Source organism: Habropoda laboriosa, unplaced genomic scaffold (genome assembly GCF_001263275.1).
Source record: "Habropoda laboriosa isolate 0110345459 unplaced genomic scaffold, ASM126327v1 scaffold129, whole genome shotgun sequence".
Classification (NCBI taxonomy): Eukaryota; Metazoa; Arthropoda; class Insecta; order Hymenoptera; family Apidae; genus Habropoda; species Habropoda laboriosa.
This window is the reverse complement of record NW_017100255.1, coordinates 817,879-834,963: the sequence shown is the minus strand read 5'-3', so window position 1 is coordinate 834,963 and position 17,085 is coordinate 817,879. Positions and strand designations below refer to the sequence as shown.

General features: G+C 37.4%; 1 protein-coding gene across 1 annotated transcript in view; it reads left to right on the top strand.

The window, feature by feature from the left end:
- The window catches only part of LOC108572519 (nephrin), a 138,480-nt gene that overhangs the window by 18,673 nt on the left and 102,722 nt on the right, over positions 1 to 17,085 (top strand). The window contains exon 3 of the mRNA XM_017934771.1: positions 13,887 to 14,030. Within this exon, the coding sequence (XP_017790260.1) occupies positions 13,887 to 14,030 (144 nt within the window). The remainder of the gene's footprint in view (positions 1 to 13,886; positions 14,031 to 17,085) is intronic.

Genomic DNA, 17,085 nt, shown 5'->3' with positions numbered 1-17,085 from the left:
CGCGGTAACGTTCGCCGGGTCGCTTCATTTTTCATGTGCAGCTCAGAGCGGTCGATTTGCATACCGGGCGAAGGTAAACGCGCACTTTATGCCGCTGTTTGTCGGCCTTTTTCCTGTTAAGCGAGCCCTGAAACGAGCGTCGATACGGGAACCGATTGTCCTCCTTCCGGTTTCATAGAGAGACGCGAGAAAGAGAGAAAATTTCGAACGAAGTCGGGCGAAATTTGCGTTCGTTCGCGTACACGTTCGTTTCCCTTGTCTGTATATGTGTGTGTACACTAGCCAGGTTACCGTGAGTTCCTTGAATTTCATTGATTCTGTATTCGGCGAACGTAGTCGCAAAGTTTCGCGAAACGAGCCGTTTGCTCTTGCTACGGCGAGAGTGCCACCACACGACGGAACACTTCGCGTGACTGCCGCGTGAAACTTTCTGACGATTCTATTATTTTAGACGTTTTATCAGCCGTACCAACCTTTTGTTTCGTCCGACGGAGATGTATTCTCCGTTGCTTGACGGGTGTTCTTTTTTTTTTATATAGAGTTTCTCGTTTTCTAATCTCTAAAATTTTCTAATCTCTTCTGTTTTAATTCTGTTTCTACGATCGAATCGTTTTTTACCTTCTGAGAAAATGATTAGATATTCTTATTACCACAGTATTAGTCCACGGTATTAGTACTGTGTCTCGTTTCTCGATTGGTTAGTGGCTGATTTTTACTCTGAGGATGAGAAACAGCAAATTTCCTAATGCTTCTCAACGTGTACATGTGACATCGGTAAATTTTGTTTCTTTTCATTAAGTTTCTTTAGTCGAATCTCTTTTAGCTTCTGAGGAAATTGTCAGATACAGCTGATGATACGTGTTCACTTTGCTGAGAGAAATAGGAGTTAATAATGAGAAATGCAATGGTACATCGACAGTAACTTTCGAGTCATTTAGTTATAAAAGATCTTCGCCATTGTTTAATGGCTGATTTTCACGTCGAGGATAAGAAATGGGAAATTTTCTAATCTTCCTCACGCATAGACGTGATATTTGCGCCAAAATGATCAACTCCACTTTCTGATATTCTTCCAATTTTAGTATCGAAGTACATGCTCAATTTCTCCTAAACAAAACAAATTTGATCATTCTTATTCGTCGGAGTTAGTCACTTCAGCTTCTAAGTCGCTCATCTCTAAGCTCCGTTTCAGTCAAGTATCTATAATCGAATCTGCGTGAGTACACTGTACCGTGTCTCACATGACAGTCTGTTGAACTAAATTTTCATTCGATTGAAGAAAGTACGATGTTTAGGGTTCAGCATGATCCCTGCTTTGTTTCAATTACGTACCCTAATGTACCTTTGAAACTTGGATTTGAATTGAGCTAATTCCGTGAGGTCGCCCAAACGTGTTAGCCGTCTGCGTGTCGCATTTGACCTGAAAAGTTCGGAATGAAGTTTCTGCCATCAACTACACAGAGTATATCATCGAAAATACAGCAGAATCGTATAGTACGTACACGTACATAGGAAGTGGACCCGGCGAATAGAATAGTCAATGAATAGTTTCATAATTCTCATGATTCTACCAATTATCCGGCAATAATACGCGGATGATCGTGCAATCGTCGCGTCGTCCCGTGATTATCCAATATACGATAAAACGGCCATTGAAAGCGGCGCCGACAATTGACCATTGATGCCCGAAAAGAGTCGCGTGAAAACGAAGCGTAAAGTATATAGTGCTGCGTTATTGTTACGGATTAACATCGCAGGATCGAGTTTATTGTTTCGGTCAATTAACGTTGCTTGTTTTCACAAGATTTTTTATCCATTTTTTGTCGTCGTTTCCTCGACCAGAGAGAAAGAGGGGAATTGAGTGTGAAGAATAGAGAGAGAAAGAGGAATTTGTTGTAATTTTTAGGCTCGTCTTGTACGTTGAGGATTTTAATAATAAAATAGAGAGAAAAAGTAAGAGGAAAGGGAAAAAGATGTAGCAACGCGAGGAAGCTAGAGGAACCATTGAAATTTTGGTTAAAATATCGTTGGAGTGTCTTCGAAATTGATCTTGAATACGATGTATACTTGGAGCGGCACACGAATGAATTTTCAAGGGCCCTTCAGCTTCTTTCAGTCTCTTATACATTCGTGTCTTTCGAGGATATGGAAAACCGGTCGACTATTCGCATTCCGCGGGGACCAAGGAAACTTCTCTTTTTTTCTACGAGTTGCAGAAGATTCGTATATGTAGGTCCAGAAAATTTGATGGTATTTGGAGGAGAGAGGGTAGTAAAGGGTAAAGATTAATTGCACTATTCGAGTGAAAGAACTTTGTTAAATAATAGGAAGTCATGTTTCGGTAAATTTATGAGCTGACCTGGATCAAAATACGACGTAAAGGATGAATCAGACATATACACTGGCGTTCATAAGTGCTATATTCGTACAGAAAGTATCATGTAATTTAAACTGCATTTCTTCGTCAGATTTAGTGTCACATATCAGCAAAAATTTTATATTATGAAATTCGAAGATGAATAATTTTTTCTTCAGATCTTAATCACTTTCTAAGGGCTGTTTAGATTTGCTTCACAACCAGTAAGTATCCTAATACTTATGAAGGAAAGTGCATATCAGAAAATTCTGAATTTAATCACACTAAAAATTATGAAAATTTTCTAATATGAGATTCGAGGCTGAATAATTTTTTTTTTGGATCTTAATTATTTTATAGAGACTGTTCAGATTTGCTTCATATTCAGCAAGTGTCCTAATACTTACGAACAAGAGTGTATTTCAGAAAATTTTGAATTTAAACGCAGTAAAAATTAACAGCTACCAATCGTGTAACACAGTCTCGCTTTGTCGTGTCTTAACTTAATTAGTTCCTGAAAAAAAAAAGAAAGGAAAAGCGTGGTAGGAACAGCAGTCTTTCGTTAAAAAGTCTGTATCAGCGTGGCCTATTACAGCAGTGTAGCACGCGTTCAATAATTCTAGACAAAAAAAGACACCTAACAAACGAAATTACCATTGCGAGCGTTTCGCGCAACACTCGGTCGCGTTATTCCCGGAAAATAAAATCCACACCGCGGTGACTTCCTAAATATCATAAAACGGGGGTACCGTTCGTTTTACGAACGTACTTCCCTTCAATTTTGCACCAGCTGGCAAATAACCGAGCGGGTTTGCTCGATTATTCCTGAAGGAACGACACGTCGCGTTTGCGTTATTTCCTCCCTGTAAATACGCCACATCAATACGTGTACACGTGTACGTATGTACAGTCCACGCTTGTACATACACATGTATATGCATGTATGTATATAAAGTCAGTGGCAAAAATCCACGTACACCCATTTAATTCGGTGCGACTAAATCGTCGAACGGAACTGAAAAAAGAAAAAAAAAATGCACATTGTGTCACGAAGTGTTCAAAGAGATGTTTTTTTTTTTTACTTTTATATTTTTTGGTAGAAGGAAGTACATTTGTTAGGAAAGTTGTAAAATAGACGTTAGAAATATTAAGGAATAAGGAGTTATTTCGTGAGTTAATGTTTTGCAATATTTGAAGTTCCATAGGCTTTTTACAAAAATGAATATTTTCTATCAATTCTGTGTTAAAGCTTCTATGTCGAAGTGCTTCGAGGGTGAGAATACCCTTGAAATTATCAGTCGTGTCGGCGTTCCTGAAGAGGTTTAAAGAAATGTTTTTTGATCGCTTGCCTAATTTGTGAAAAAGATAATTTTGAATATAAAAATTGTAATGCCATGGGTTGCAATGATAACCGAGCTCTGAATATTCTCCCCAGTTCGTTCATTATTACGTGATTTTATTATAATAATAAAAAAAAAAGTAACAACATTAAGTTAAGTATATGAATGAAACAGGCCTTTATTTCGTGATGAGTTCAATTATTGTCGTCACATCACCTGAAGCGTCTAAAAAAAAGGGAAAACTTGGACATTGTTTTCATAGTGTAGTATCGGGGCCTCTATGCCCAAAAATAGGAAAGCGGCACGGGAGAATAGAGAGCGCAAAACCTCGGCTTGGTAAGCCGAAGGTCCCGGGTTCGATTCCCGTTAGGCCCCAATTTTTTCGCAGGATATAAATGAGGGGGTTGAAGTTATAGTGGCGTAACTCACATTTCCGAAAATTTGGACCTAAATGCTGAAATGCAACCTTCACATGCGAAATTATTAATAACACATATGTGGCGGCCCATGCAGCGCGCACGGCGCCACATTGTAAACACCATCGAGACTGCGAGACGCACGCAACGGACGTGTCTTTCGTCGCTGTCGATGTCGCGGCGGGCCGATAAAGGATGGCTGTCCTCGGAAAGCGGGGAGACAATTGAGATCCGTTCTGAGGGCAGCCAGGGCCCCGACCGACGACGCGAAGGGATTCAACCGCCGAAAGTCGCACGAGCGACATCAGACGTCTCGTCTGGGTTTTCAGGAATAAAAGATTTCAAGCGCGAGCACGAGTGCGTTTATTCTCCCGTCACCCACACATATGTATAAAGTAAGTTATAATTGGGACAGACTTCCTGGTACCAAAGATGCTGTGAAATTTATTTTATAATTTCCAATAACATTCTCTCTTTCTCGTAATGAGAAAATTCTGACTTACACCACTGTGCCTTTAACCCCTTCAAATGCAGTCGAATGTCACCAAAAACAAAATGCAGTCGAATGTCACCAGTCGATGGTTAATAATCTCGAATTATTTATACTATGTTAAATTGATGGACGCATATACGTGTGTGAAATTTTACCACTGGCTGCATGTACAGGTGTATACACCTTGTAGAAACGAATTTTATTCGGTGGAACGAAGACATATTTCGGTTCCCTGGACAGTAATGCACGCCCGTTCTGGGGGGTCGTTACCTCGCGAAACATTCGGGAACCTCTATAGATGTGAATTTCATAAATTCCCGATCGATGGGACACTTTATATGTTACTGTTACGCCGTGCACGTGTAGTCTCAAGCTGGCAGCCATGCGACGCTCGTAAAGCGATGGTTGTTTCGTTATGAAAAATTCGTTTATCGCGAACGAGGCGTTCCGAAGCCGTCTCAGGGCTTCATATACCGTCTCCCTCTTCTGGAAAAATGTGTCTTTTTATGCGTGTTCTCAGACTTTTCCCTTGCCATTTGGCGAGAACTCTACTTTTGGGTATACGTAGCTGGATAAGTGGCTGAAAAATTGAGAATGGGGAGTTCTTAGAGTGCCTTTTATTCGATAGCTACTATATGAGGGATGTTTTTTTTTCTCTGGATATTGCTCCTTAATATCTCGATATTTTACTCTCTTTTTTTCTTATTTTTAGCGATATTTTGTTGAATTCTGGTATTTTGAAAAATTGAGAAGGGAGGTTCTTAGAGTGCTTTTTATTCGATAGTTTCTGCATCGGGGGAAGTTTCTTTTTTTATGAATATTTTTCCTTCACATCTGAATATTCTACTCTATTTTCTTTTATTTTTGGTAGAATTTTGTTACATTTCATTAAATTCTTGTATTTTGAAAAATTGAGAATCAGGATTCTTAGAGTGCTTTTTATTCGATAATTTCTATATAAGGGAATTTTCTTTCCCTGTGGATATTGTTCCTCAGTATCTGAATATTCGACTCCCTTTTTTATTTTTAGCGATATTTTCTGAAATCCTGAACATATAAAATTTTGTTAAATTCTTGTATTTTGAAAAATTGAAAATAGGAGTTCTTGCAGTGCTTTTAATTCGACAACAACTTCTACACAGAGAAGTTTCTTTTTCCATAAATATTGTTCGTTAGTATCTGAATATTTCACCCTTTTCTATTTCTGATGGTACTTTCTTAATTTTCCAAAGCTTGAAGATGTACACATTTTCACGAAATCTCTGAAAATCTGTTATATACGTCTATCTCCCGATTTTCATCGAGTAAAACTAGTGAAAAATATCTCAGTCGAAAATCAATGCAAGCGTACAATTGGTAGAAAATGTGCAAAACTTAAATTACCCTTTCTCGCTGTGCTTACTCACATGCGCTGGACGAAAAGTCGTTTCTACCTTCTAGATCGCGTTACATAAACTTCGTAATGACACTTACGAAACGTATCCCCGAGTCCTTTGCTTCTGCCGATGATTATTTCACGCTCATAAAAGATGCATGAAGTCGAACTCAACGAGATGTCAAACGGAAAGTGAGCGTGCATAAAGTACAGTCGCAAACACGTAATGTTGTCCCCCCTTGCCACATGTCCGTATATTTTGCTTCTTGATGCATATAATTCGTTGCATTTTTCATGCGACATCTCTCCGTATATCTTTGACACAACCATATTGTATATTTTTATTCCAATTATCATCTTATCCATTTTTATTCGACGTAGTTGAAGAAACTTTATCGTGTTTCAAGGTATCGTTCTAGCAATCGCTAAAAATTTCTACGATATTCAGGGATCTACAATAACAATGTCGACCTTTTTTAGACGTTTCAACCCTTTAATCCTCGAAAAAGTGCAACTTTGTTTAATTTTCTTTCACTTTTCATATTCCTCTACCCTTTCTATTCTACTGCAAAAATGTAAGCTACAGCATTATCGATAGTAAAGAAACTTATTTCTATACGCCTAGGAAATAATAAGAAAAAAAATAAAATTGATCATTTTTGGCACATCAAGTTGGGAAAATTCCAGCGTTAAAGGGTTAAGTCACTTGTGAAGCTTATAAAAAATATTTTTAAATCCCTTTTAATTATTTGTTTAACGCTACATCTGGCGGTAAAGATAGCGCCTTTAAAAAATAGATGCCTCGCTGGTAGAATTAATTTCAGCTCACAGACTCGCCCAAAAGAAGAATATGAAAAAGATTTCTAATCAGTACGAGCACACGCTATCTTACGTACCAGAAATTAGCCATTTAAGTGAAAATTTAACAAAACGACGTGCATTCAAAGTTTAACCCAGGTTCTAGTGTCGCGAAACTGTTTCAGTTCATTTTAATAAAACTTTCAAATAAGATCTCCGGTGAGTAGGTTAATCTAAGTTACGTATAGTTTGAACGAAAAAATTTCACCTGTCTAATAAAAGGAATTTTGGAAGTTGCGAATTTTTATGAGAATATGAAAAAGTTTTCATTTACAAATTTCAGAGAGGATTAATACGGTTTTTCGTTTCTGTTGCACCGTGGAAATGTGGAAAGATTAACTGTTTCCGTTGAAATTCGACGAACGTAGAAAATTTCGCGACGTTTAATCGCCCTACCCATCGATTCCTAATGATAATATTATCACCGAAGTTCCGTCGCGTTATTCGAAGCGAAACAATAATTACACCATCAAAACTCAATGACAACTTCGCCATCGACATTTGATCGGACTGTCGTAATTCAGTAACGACTTTATCGGCCGAACTTGAACACCTCGTCGAAGTTGATGGCTCCGTCGGTAAAGTTGGACAACGATCATGACAATAAACTGCTGTTTTTTATGGCTCGTAAATTGGACAATCTATTCAATATACCGGAGTGTCGGAATAAAATCTGCATTACACTTAAATGTAACTTGGGGAGTGAAATGAAGTAGGTGTACCATTAACAAGGGAAATCAAATCTTCCACGTGTAAAAATTGTTCTAATGGTATTGGAAGCTTTAAATGGCAATAGATACTGTACGATTCGATGGACACTGAAAAAATTGAAAAGAAAGAAAGAAATGGTAAAATATTTTGATATCTTCACTGTGTAAAAGTATGGTCGAGCGAATGTCGGGACTCTCGTGCTGGTTTATGACCCGTAGACCGAGTCCCAGCGCCTTGACACTCCCGCGCGCTAAGGGCTGGGTCAGGTAAGAACCCAGCCATGTGCTCGCGCGACTCTGACTTTGCTGGATAGAAACCCCCAACTTGTGCCAGGGTTTCCCGGAGGCAAGAGAGGGGCGTCAAGGCTCGTATATAAGGACGCGTTAAATAAGGATGCAAGAGAATTGTATTAGAACGGATTAGGAAACGTGTAGTTGATAAGGACAGACCAGAAAAGAACGAGGCGTCAACGACAGACGGATGAATACATATAGTGTTGAAAATCAGTTTAAATAATCCTGACAAATATTATTTAGACCAAAAGCCCTTACAACTGAGATTTCGAATAAAATCCGGAAATTTGTATGAATCCCTGAGAAATTTGTCATTTGAAACGAGAGTTTAATTATACAAAATTATTAGTGAAGGGAATAATGAAAATAGAGGGAATTGACGAAGTTACAGTGACAATTAGAAAAGAAAAAAAAATGGAAAAGCTTTCAGGTGAAAATAATGAATCATTCGCGTAACGTATGTAACAATGATTAAAAACATAGTAAATTGACGTATTCCCGAAAATTCGGTAGATACCGGAATTCGTTCTAGTCGTATTTGAACTGAAATTGATACTTTTGCAAGCAAGTGTTCTTAGAAGTTTTCATCGAACTGGTTCCATTAAAATAATCTTAAATCTCGTCGCGCGAAGCCGGCACGATAATCGCGCCATGAAATTCCAATAACGATCGCAGCGCGTTAGCCAGCAAACGATAATCGCGTTAAATGAGAGTTCAATAGCGCTTCCATCATCCGACCGACGATTACACTCGCGTTTAAAAACGCGGCTGGAAAAAAGAAAGACACAAAAATTCAGGTGATTACGAAAACTTGACCAACGCTCGTATTGTTATCGAAATTCAACGATAATGTACTTACATTAATGTTTCTATCACTCGAAGACAAGTGCTGTCTTGGGTTCATTTAAAAAAGCAATTCAAAAAATATGCGTTCCTGTAGGACCATTTTCAGTATGATTCGGCGATACGAGTTGAATAATTGTTTCAGAATGTTCACCATCACTAGAGGAATATTTGAAATTATTTCAGTTAGTTTTAAAATTAAATAAAAAAAAAGATAACGTCATCGTAGAAATTGTAACAATGATTATTTTTAGCGCCAGTCAGTGTATTTGGACTGTCAAAATTGAAGAGTAATCATAATAAAAGTATATTAAAGCTCCGTAATCTCTTTATTACCTAGAAAAGGAAGATTCCACTTGTTTAAAAATTTTAAAACAAAGAAGGTACTCAAAAATCACATTACTAGTTTAAATGGTTTCTATACTAATCTAAAAATTTTTAGACGGAGAAAATGGCAAGAAATGAGAGAAAGCTTCGTATTTAATATAAAATTTGAACTAAATCCTGCAGAAAAGTAAAATTTGTTTGATGTAAAGCTTAACATTGATATTCTCGAGGAAGTTTCTCCTCTTTGTCTGACTAATGCAGCTGCTTTCTACTGAAACGAGTTTCCTCGAATGTTTCATCTTTAGATGGAATAAATCGATGAATTCTCTACTTTCTCATATATTATTTATTTATTTGGCATAAAAATCAACATTTGTGAAATTGTAAAAGAAATTCTGCTGCTAAAACTTTCTTTTTTTACGTTTCACTATTGCACTTGCTTCATTTTTAAGTAGTACGACTAGATCGATTTACCTTATTACCATTTTTTATTGGAAGAGTTTAAGATCATTTGCTACAACATAGAACAGAAAAAAAATATATACATTCATGTGACCTCAAAAGAAAAACAGAAAAAAATGGCATTTATACAAAAACTTTTCTCCCATTTTATTCACCCTTTCGAACCATTCAAATTACGTATAAAACTTTTCTCGTATTACCACAGCTAGAGGAGGTAATTAATCGCATACGATACTCGTTCTTTCTAACGAATGGGAATAACGTTGAAACCTTCTAGACCAAAGATTGCATTGCAAATGGTCCGGACCGATTCAAGTTGGATTGTTAAGTCAGACCTTGCCGCTTTTAACCACAGGCAATTCGATCGCGAAAATGAACTTTCCGCGTTCGTGAAAAATTGTCCATCCATCGGAAAATGCAGTTCGGTGGATTATAACGAAAATTAGGATGCCGCGTAATATTCGACGTTTTTTCGCGAGGGCAAATGAAAGTTTCGTTCGGCCATTCCATCGATCGATTTTCCAACGAGGTTATTTCGTTGCTAATGCTATACACGCGTACATTTAACAAAAAAATTTGCATAAATATCAGCCGTACAACGAGCGAACGCGAACACGGCGTAGGTCCTTTGAAAATGGGACTTTTTGTGTTCGACGAAATCATTAGGGCATTTTTCCTCCGTAGAATTTTCTGAAAAACATTTCGAGTAAACACGAGGCATTCGTTGAAAACATTTAAACATGTACAGATGAAATTTCTATCGGGGGGAAAAAAAGGAATTCTTCTTTTACATCGAAACTTTTCCCAATTCCGTATGATTCGCAAGCATGAAATAAATTTTCGAGTTAAACTACCTTTTACCTTTTCCTTCGCCCTTTTCTCTCCTCCGCGGTACAAAGTGTACCGTTTAGATTGGCGTGCATAGAAAAATTCTCTGTTGAAAATTATTCCGCGAAAAACCTTTTTCGAAACTACCTTTCAGCGGTGTTCTACGGAAAGAAAAAAAAAAAAAAAGGAGGATAAATAACCGATTTCCATCGCAGCGGGATATTTTCGAAAAAGCTCCCACGGTCAAACGAACCGATGAAAATTTCTAGCGCGTGTATACGGAATACAAAATTTCCTGCCCCTTTGACTTCATTTCGTCGTATTGTCTCTCCTGGTTTCAGTCTTTCCGTCGAATTTTCAGGTATTTTCATCGAGTATTGATTTTAATCGCTCGAGATTCAAATTCACTGTCACAGTGAATGACACTTGGTTATCTTTCACTGAGAAACTAGGTTGTGCCAGATTTTAAACCCTCGTCATGTTGCAGGACGCATATCTGACTTCCTGTGGAACAGTAGGCCTGTATGCGTAACAAAAATGATAAATAACATTTTGAAACGCTTTGTCACGCTTTTGGGAAAATTTTCATTAATTTCTCCTCCTGGTCTCGTTAATCAATAACATCAAAATGTAGCGATAAATAAATGTGTTAAACTCGTTGAATAATTATGCTGCAGTTTTTCAAAAAATAATAATTCCGTTACAAAAAAAAAGCAATTATTCGTCTCTACTGACCCAATCTCAGGTAGACCCAAAGATACATCGAAGGAAATTTTAAGTTTAATACACAATATTCGCTACTGTGCAATAAGACAAAAAATTGCAGCTATCAAATTAAAAAAAAAAATCATCGTTCAAAATTTCAAAAATCTATTCAAGCCATCGTATTGTGCATAAAAAATAACGAAACTTTCCTCTCTTCCATTTTTCTCACAAATCTACCACTTACGAGAAAAACGTTGAAAACTAATAGCACGAACACCTTGGATATTTTCACCGACGTATGACACTAACTTTATCAAAAAAATGTAATTTAAATCATAGAATACTTTCTGTACAATTATGTACCACAATGTATACACGCTCTTTGCAACGAAAGGGTTAAAATTTCTTTGTTACGACAGCGTATACCAAAACACCCAAAACCTCTTTATAATTAACACATTGCTGACGGCATACTATGAAATGGACCGAAACTTAAAACTGATAAATTGACACGTTTGATATCTGTAGTTTCTAAAGAATAATTTTTAACACTTTATTCAATAATAGAGACAATAGATAATAATTATATAGATAGAGATAATAATTGAACGATGCGAATTAGCGTATCTCGTCACGAGCTGTTGAAAAACAAGACAATTCGCGTCTCCCGTCGCTAACAGTTGAGAAACAAAAGACTCGAATTCGCGTCTCCTTTTTAACAGTGTGTTAAATCACTTCAATCTTCCTGATTTTTCACATAATTCCTGTCCATAAAAATCAACAACAGTCCGTCTTCGTCCGCGCGAAACGAATCCACGTGAAACAAGATGGACTCGAAGAACACGCATTGAACGGGCCTCGCCGTCGAACCGACGCGACGCAAACACGCAGACCGCAAACAGTCGACGCTATTCTTCATCAACGCGTCGCTTTGCGTGCAAGGACGCGTGAAATTTACTTGGTTAAAGGCTGGGGTCGAATACGAGAGGAGAGGCTGAGTAACCGGGCAGAGGCTGTATATTTCATCGGGGCCGTTGCGTTTAGGCCAGTGCGCGCAAATTCGTGCAGCAGGTGACCAGCGTGTGCAAAGGCAAACGTGTAACCAGGCCGCAGGTACACAGGCGTGCGCCCGATTGTGCAGCCCCGTTCCAGAAAAATTAAACAAGCATCGATCCTGGAACGCGAACAAGCAGATTACACCGATCTTCCCATTCGGATATTCTGTCTTCCGTTTTCCATCGTGTGCTCGCTGAATTTTGCCGTTTCGCGGTCACTCGATATCTGTGAAATAAATATTCAATTGTTGAATATGATTTCATGGTGTATAAATTAGGCTAGGTTAGGTTTGCTTATGAATTATGGAGAATTATAGAGAGCGGTCGATGAGCTTCTGTTCCTTGATCAGATTTCAATATTGTTATTATGGAAGTTTGCGTGAGTGGAAGGATAGTTTTAGACGAGAAGTGTTCGTTAATAATGGATTAATGGAGTGGTTGTTGGTTTTTCAATATTGTAAGAATGGTGTATTTTTTTGGTCGTAGATTTTCATCGAGTTCGTTGAAAGTTTTTGCTGGTGCAGGAATAACTGTGAATTTACTGCGATTTTATTCAGAATTTTATTTATTAATGTTGAATACGTTTTGCGGTTGTATCATGTGACTTAATAACATTTTTTCGCGTTCGGTTTACAGTCTATAACCCGATTGTTGTTCGTTCATAAAGAGAAAAATTACGGTTGATTACAATTTTAATTTTATGAGAAAAATTAATAATTATTTTCAGAAGAATTATTAATAATTATTTTAGAAAGGATTAATAAATATTATAAAGAAATTGGCGGATAATAGCGTAATGGAGCAATATAATGCAGTAGTATAGCAATAGATAAGTCAGACTTATAAAATACAGACAAATATCTAACTTCCAAATCACATGGCGCTGTAAAGATTTAACATAAACGTTTCATAAATTAAACAATTGTTAACAGAACAGTAACTGAAATTAATTTACGAAGAAACTTCGGCAAAGGCTCGCTTTACTTCCTCTGTTTTTGCAATCTTTTTATTAAATTCAATCTTCCTTGGACGTTCTTGTTGAAAGGAGTACATCGAACGTTTCTCCGGATGCAACAACGCAATGTTTACCAGAGCTTTTCTGGCTTCCATTCCTTTCACGGAAGTGGTGGCGTTGCGTTCGCGAATAATTTCCGCCATAGAATAGAATATTCCTTCTCCAGGTTCTGTTTTAAATCTCCCGTAAACGCACGCTTTTACGACCGTTACGTAATCCTATAAATTAACTAAAATTACAGCTCGAGCGCGTGCACGCGGATTTCTATGTTTAAATGTATCCTTACGTATCTACGACGCGTAACACGGCAGATCTATCGTGGATTAATTCGTCGTAGCCTTCTTTCGTGAAATTTTTCGCTAAATTTCCGTATTTACAATGTGATCGATACCTGTATTTCATAAATTTTTTATTTTGAAAATTCTATATTTTTGAACATCATCGAAGAATTTTTCTACTAATTTTCTCATCAGAACATTCAAATGTTATTTCTATAAATTTTATTTTAACTATGGTACTTTATGGATATTCGTTATACTCGTTTATATTTTATTTAATTTTTATATTTCACGTGTTAATAATTTTTTGAATACTTAGAGTTTTACCACATATTTTTTAAACATACTTTTTAGCTGGTACTTTCATTTGTTTGTTAAAAGAATATTAATACGAATTAATGTCTTCTATGAATTTCCTATGAATTATTCTAAGCTCGTACTGTTGATAAAATTACTCTGCTTCCGGTTCCCCGGGTCATTTATCATTCACACAAAATACTAATGTTCGCGTTATTTATGATTGTGCTACAGGTGAAGGAGGACAATATTTCCGAGTGAGGCCAAGAAACAGCTCTGTCCTGGAAGGTGGTATGGTGACAATACCCTGCGAGGTTGGAAACAGAGTTGGCACTGTGCAGTGGGTGAAGGATGGCTTCGCTTACGTCATACAACCGAGTAAGTACATCGATCTTTCTATTGTTTGTCCATGTTTGTCTCGAAGCACAATTTACCACGTACCTGAATCCTCATAAGTATTCTCTTCAGGTACAAGAATATTCTCTTCGGGAATATTGAAACTTCTGTGAAATAATTGCATCGAAAATGCTTTTCTTCCACAGAACCAAACAATAAAGATAAAACACGATATGTGGCATGTGGAAGCAATCAAAATGAAAATAAAAAAATTTTATTCTACTAAAGAAAGAAAGGAAAAAAATTGTATTAAAAATCGAGAAATTCTGTCGGATAATTTACAATTCTCTCTGAGAATATTGCATCGAGAATACTTTTCTTCCAGAGAACCGAACAATAAAGATAAAACACAATGTAGCACACAGAAGCAATCAAAATAAGAATAAAAGATTTGTATTCCACTGAAGGAAGGAAAAGAAAGCGACAAACATAGAAATCGGGGAAATCCTGTCGGATAATTTAACTGAAATATAAGTGTCTGAAATTTCACCGTTTTAATAACTGTATCAAGTTCATCGAAGTCCCAAGAATCCGGCGATTAACGCCGGCATCGATTTCGAGCAATTATCAACTTTCACCGTGAGCGAAGATAAGTAGAAGTAGTACGCAGATGTGATCGTGGCCAATAAGAAGAATCTCCGCGAATTTTCTCCTCCGCTGTCTCTTCTGTTATAGAATCTTGGGAAGTTCGTTTCGGCTAACTTCATTTACAGCCTGATTAAAACAAGCCATTACCGACCGCGACGTAAATGGAGCAGAACTATCTTAATGTCGCGCAGGTTCGATCATTTCTAACCGCGGCAGACGACGACTTTAATCTCTTTCGTCCTGTACACCGTGTCATCTTTCGACATGATTTTTCGAAAGCGTCGCGGACCTATCACAAAAGCCCTCACCCTCTCGTGTCGGTGTCACGATTTTCAGGTCTCGGCGGGGCATTATTTGGTACCGCGCTCGGCTCGTACGATATCTCGCGCGCGCGGAGACGAAACGTGCCACGGAAGAAGAGTAATTAGAGCCTCGACTATCGAAACCCTTTATTAGGAAACCACGTTCCTTTTTTTCCCCCGTTTTTTCTTCTTTTGTTTTTTTTGTCTTTGCGTGACCTAAATTCCCGAACGTGACACACGTGCGCTGTTTCCAAAAAGAGGGTACGAATCACTCGAAACAGTCATTAGAAGAATCGTTTTGTTGGAAGTAATAACGAGGTTGCGGGAATTAGTGCAGAAGCGAACGTAGAACGGTAGCGATTTTGAGAAACGCACGAGTGGAGGAAGCGTAGTTTTGGTAATTCATCGAAATTGAAGAGAAATATGTAGAAATGTGAAAAATGAAATTTCGTCGATTTTGAAAAATGCAGAAGTAAAGAATTTCTTTTTTTAATCTTGCACGCTGCGTCGTAGTAAGTAAATCATTCTTTGAACGTGAATTATACAAATTTCGATATTAAAATCGTAGAATAATGTAACGCGTTAGATAGCAGGAAAAATGGTACCTTGTTGAAGAGAATTAGGGAGGAAGATAAATTATGTGAACTAAAAATGCGACGTTCACAGTGACGTTAAAAAATGAAGATAAACTTGCCGGGAAAATGTGCGGAATATTTTCACAATTTTGTTGTAAACAACATTTTTTTAACAACGTATCGTGTGTGACGTGTTCTTTCGACTTTTCTTTGTACGCGAAATTTCGCGAAAGAAGGTTTACAACAGGTCGAGTGAAAATACGACTTGAAAATTTTTTAAGAAAACACCTGTTACGTGTATAAAAAGTCACTATCGTTTCGAGAAATCTTTAAACGAGACCGTTTTTAAAACATTGAACGTAGGAAAAATTACAGGGAGATACGGTTCCCTGCTACGTTGGTTGCAAAATGTGTCTCACAGTAGACCGTCCATTTTCACTGTTATGTATTTCCTCTCTGTTGCTCCCTAAGGGTTACGAGTCGGTCGTAGTTTGCCGCATCTTGCTGTATATTTTAATAATGCGTCCATTATTCGAAAAATCGTGTTCTGTAAAATGTACGCGTTTTAATGGAAATTTCTCTCGACGTAAAATCGCTGATTTTATACAAGATCCTCTAAATTACATTGTTTATCGTTCCATCGTATAGTCCGTTAAATTCTATACTGTTTACATTTCCCTGTACAATTTACTCTGTTACATATTACTCGTCGTTCATCTTCGCATTTATCGCGTAAATAGTTTTACAACTTTCGCATAGATAACCGCAATTTGATCCGTTAAGCACTGTTTAAAATTCGCCCTTTGAAACTTGCAGATAGAATTATTTGTAAAAGAAATTTTTCATAAGATAGAATAAAATATTTGTACATTCAGCGAAGGATTTCACGGTTTGTGACCTCTCGGTGAAGTATTCGCGTTAAAATTCACCCTTTGAAGCTTGCGAATTGTTATTTGCAAATTTATAAAAAACTTTGTATTATTCAGCGAAGGATTTCACGGTCTGTGACTTCTCGGTGAAATATTCGTGTTATAGTTTTTCCAGACGCGGACAAGATGCTTTCCATTCGGACGATTATTAGGTCAGAGACAGTGAACCGTTGAATTGGCAAACGTTTACCGGTGGGAAAGTAAATTTTTGACGGAGGAGTCAAGGTTGACAGAAGGTAATGGCCGCTATGAAACTGTCCGGCCCTATCGATTTTAGATACATCACTGCTTTTATCAAAAAGCAAGTGGCAGCACGTTGCACTAGTTCCCAACGAGCATGTGTCTTCACCCTTTATAGAAGCGATGCTCGTTTAAGTTTACGATCTACCTTTGAGTTATGATACGACCTTAATGCATCTCTGTTGAGATTTTTTTCGCTCTTGTCTTATACCCGTAGACATTCACGTGGCGACTATGGAAAAGTCGAGATATATTCCATAAAGAATTTTATAGCTGCATCTCGTGAGTATTAAAGATGCGAGGTGGAACTTTCAAATAAGAAAATTAGAGCTCGTGAACGTGCATTTTGAACATTTAGGTGGCGAGTGTGGAAAAATCGAAATTTATTTCATAAAGATGAGGT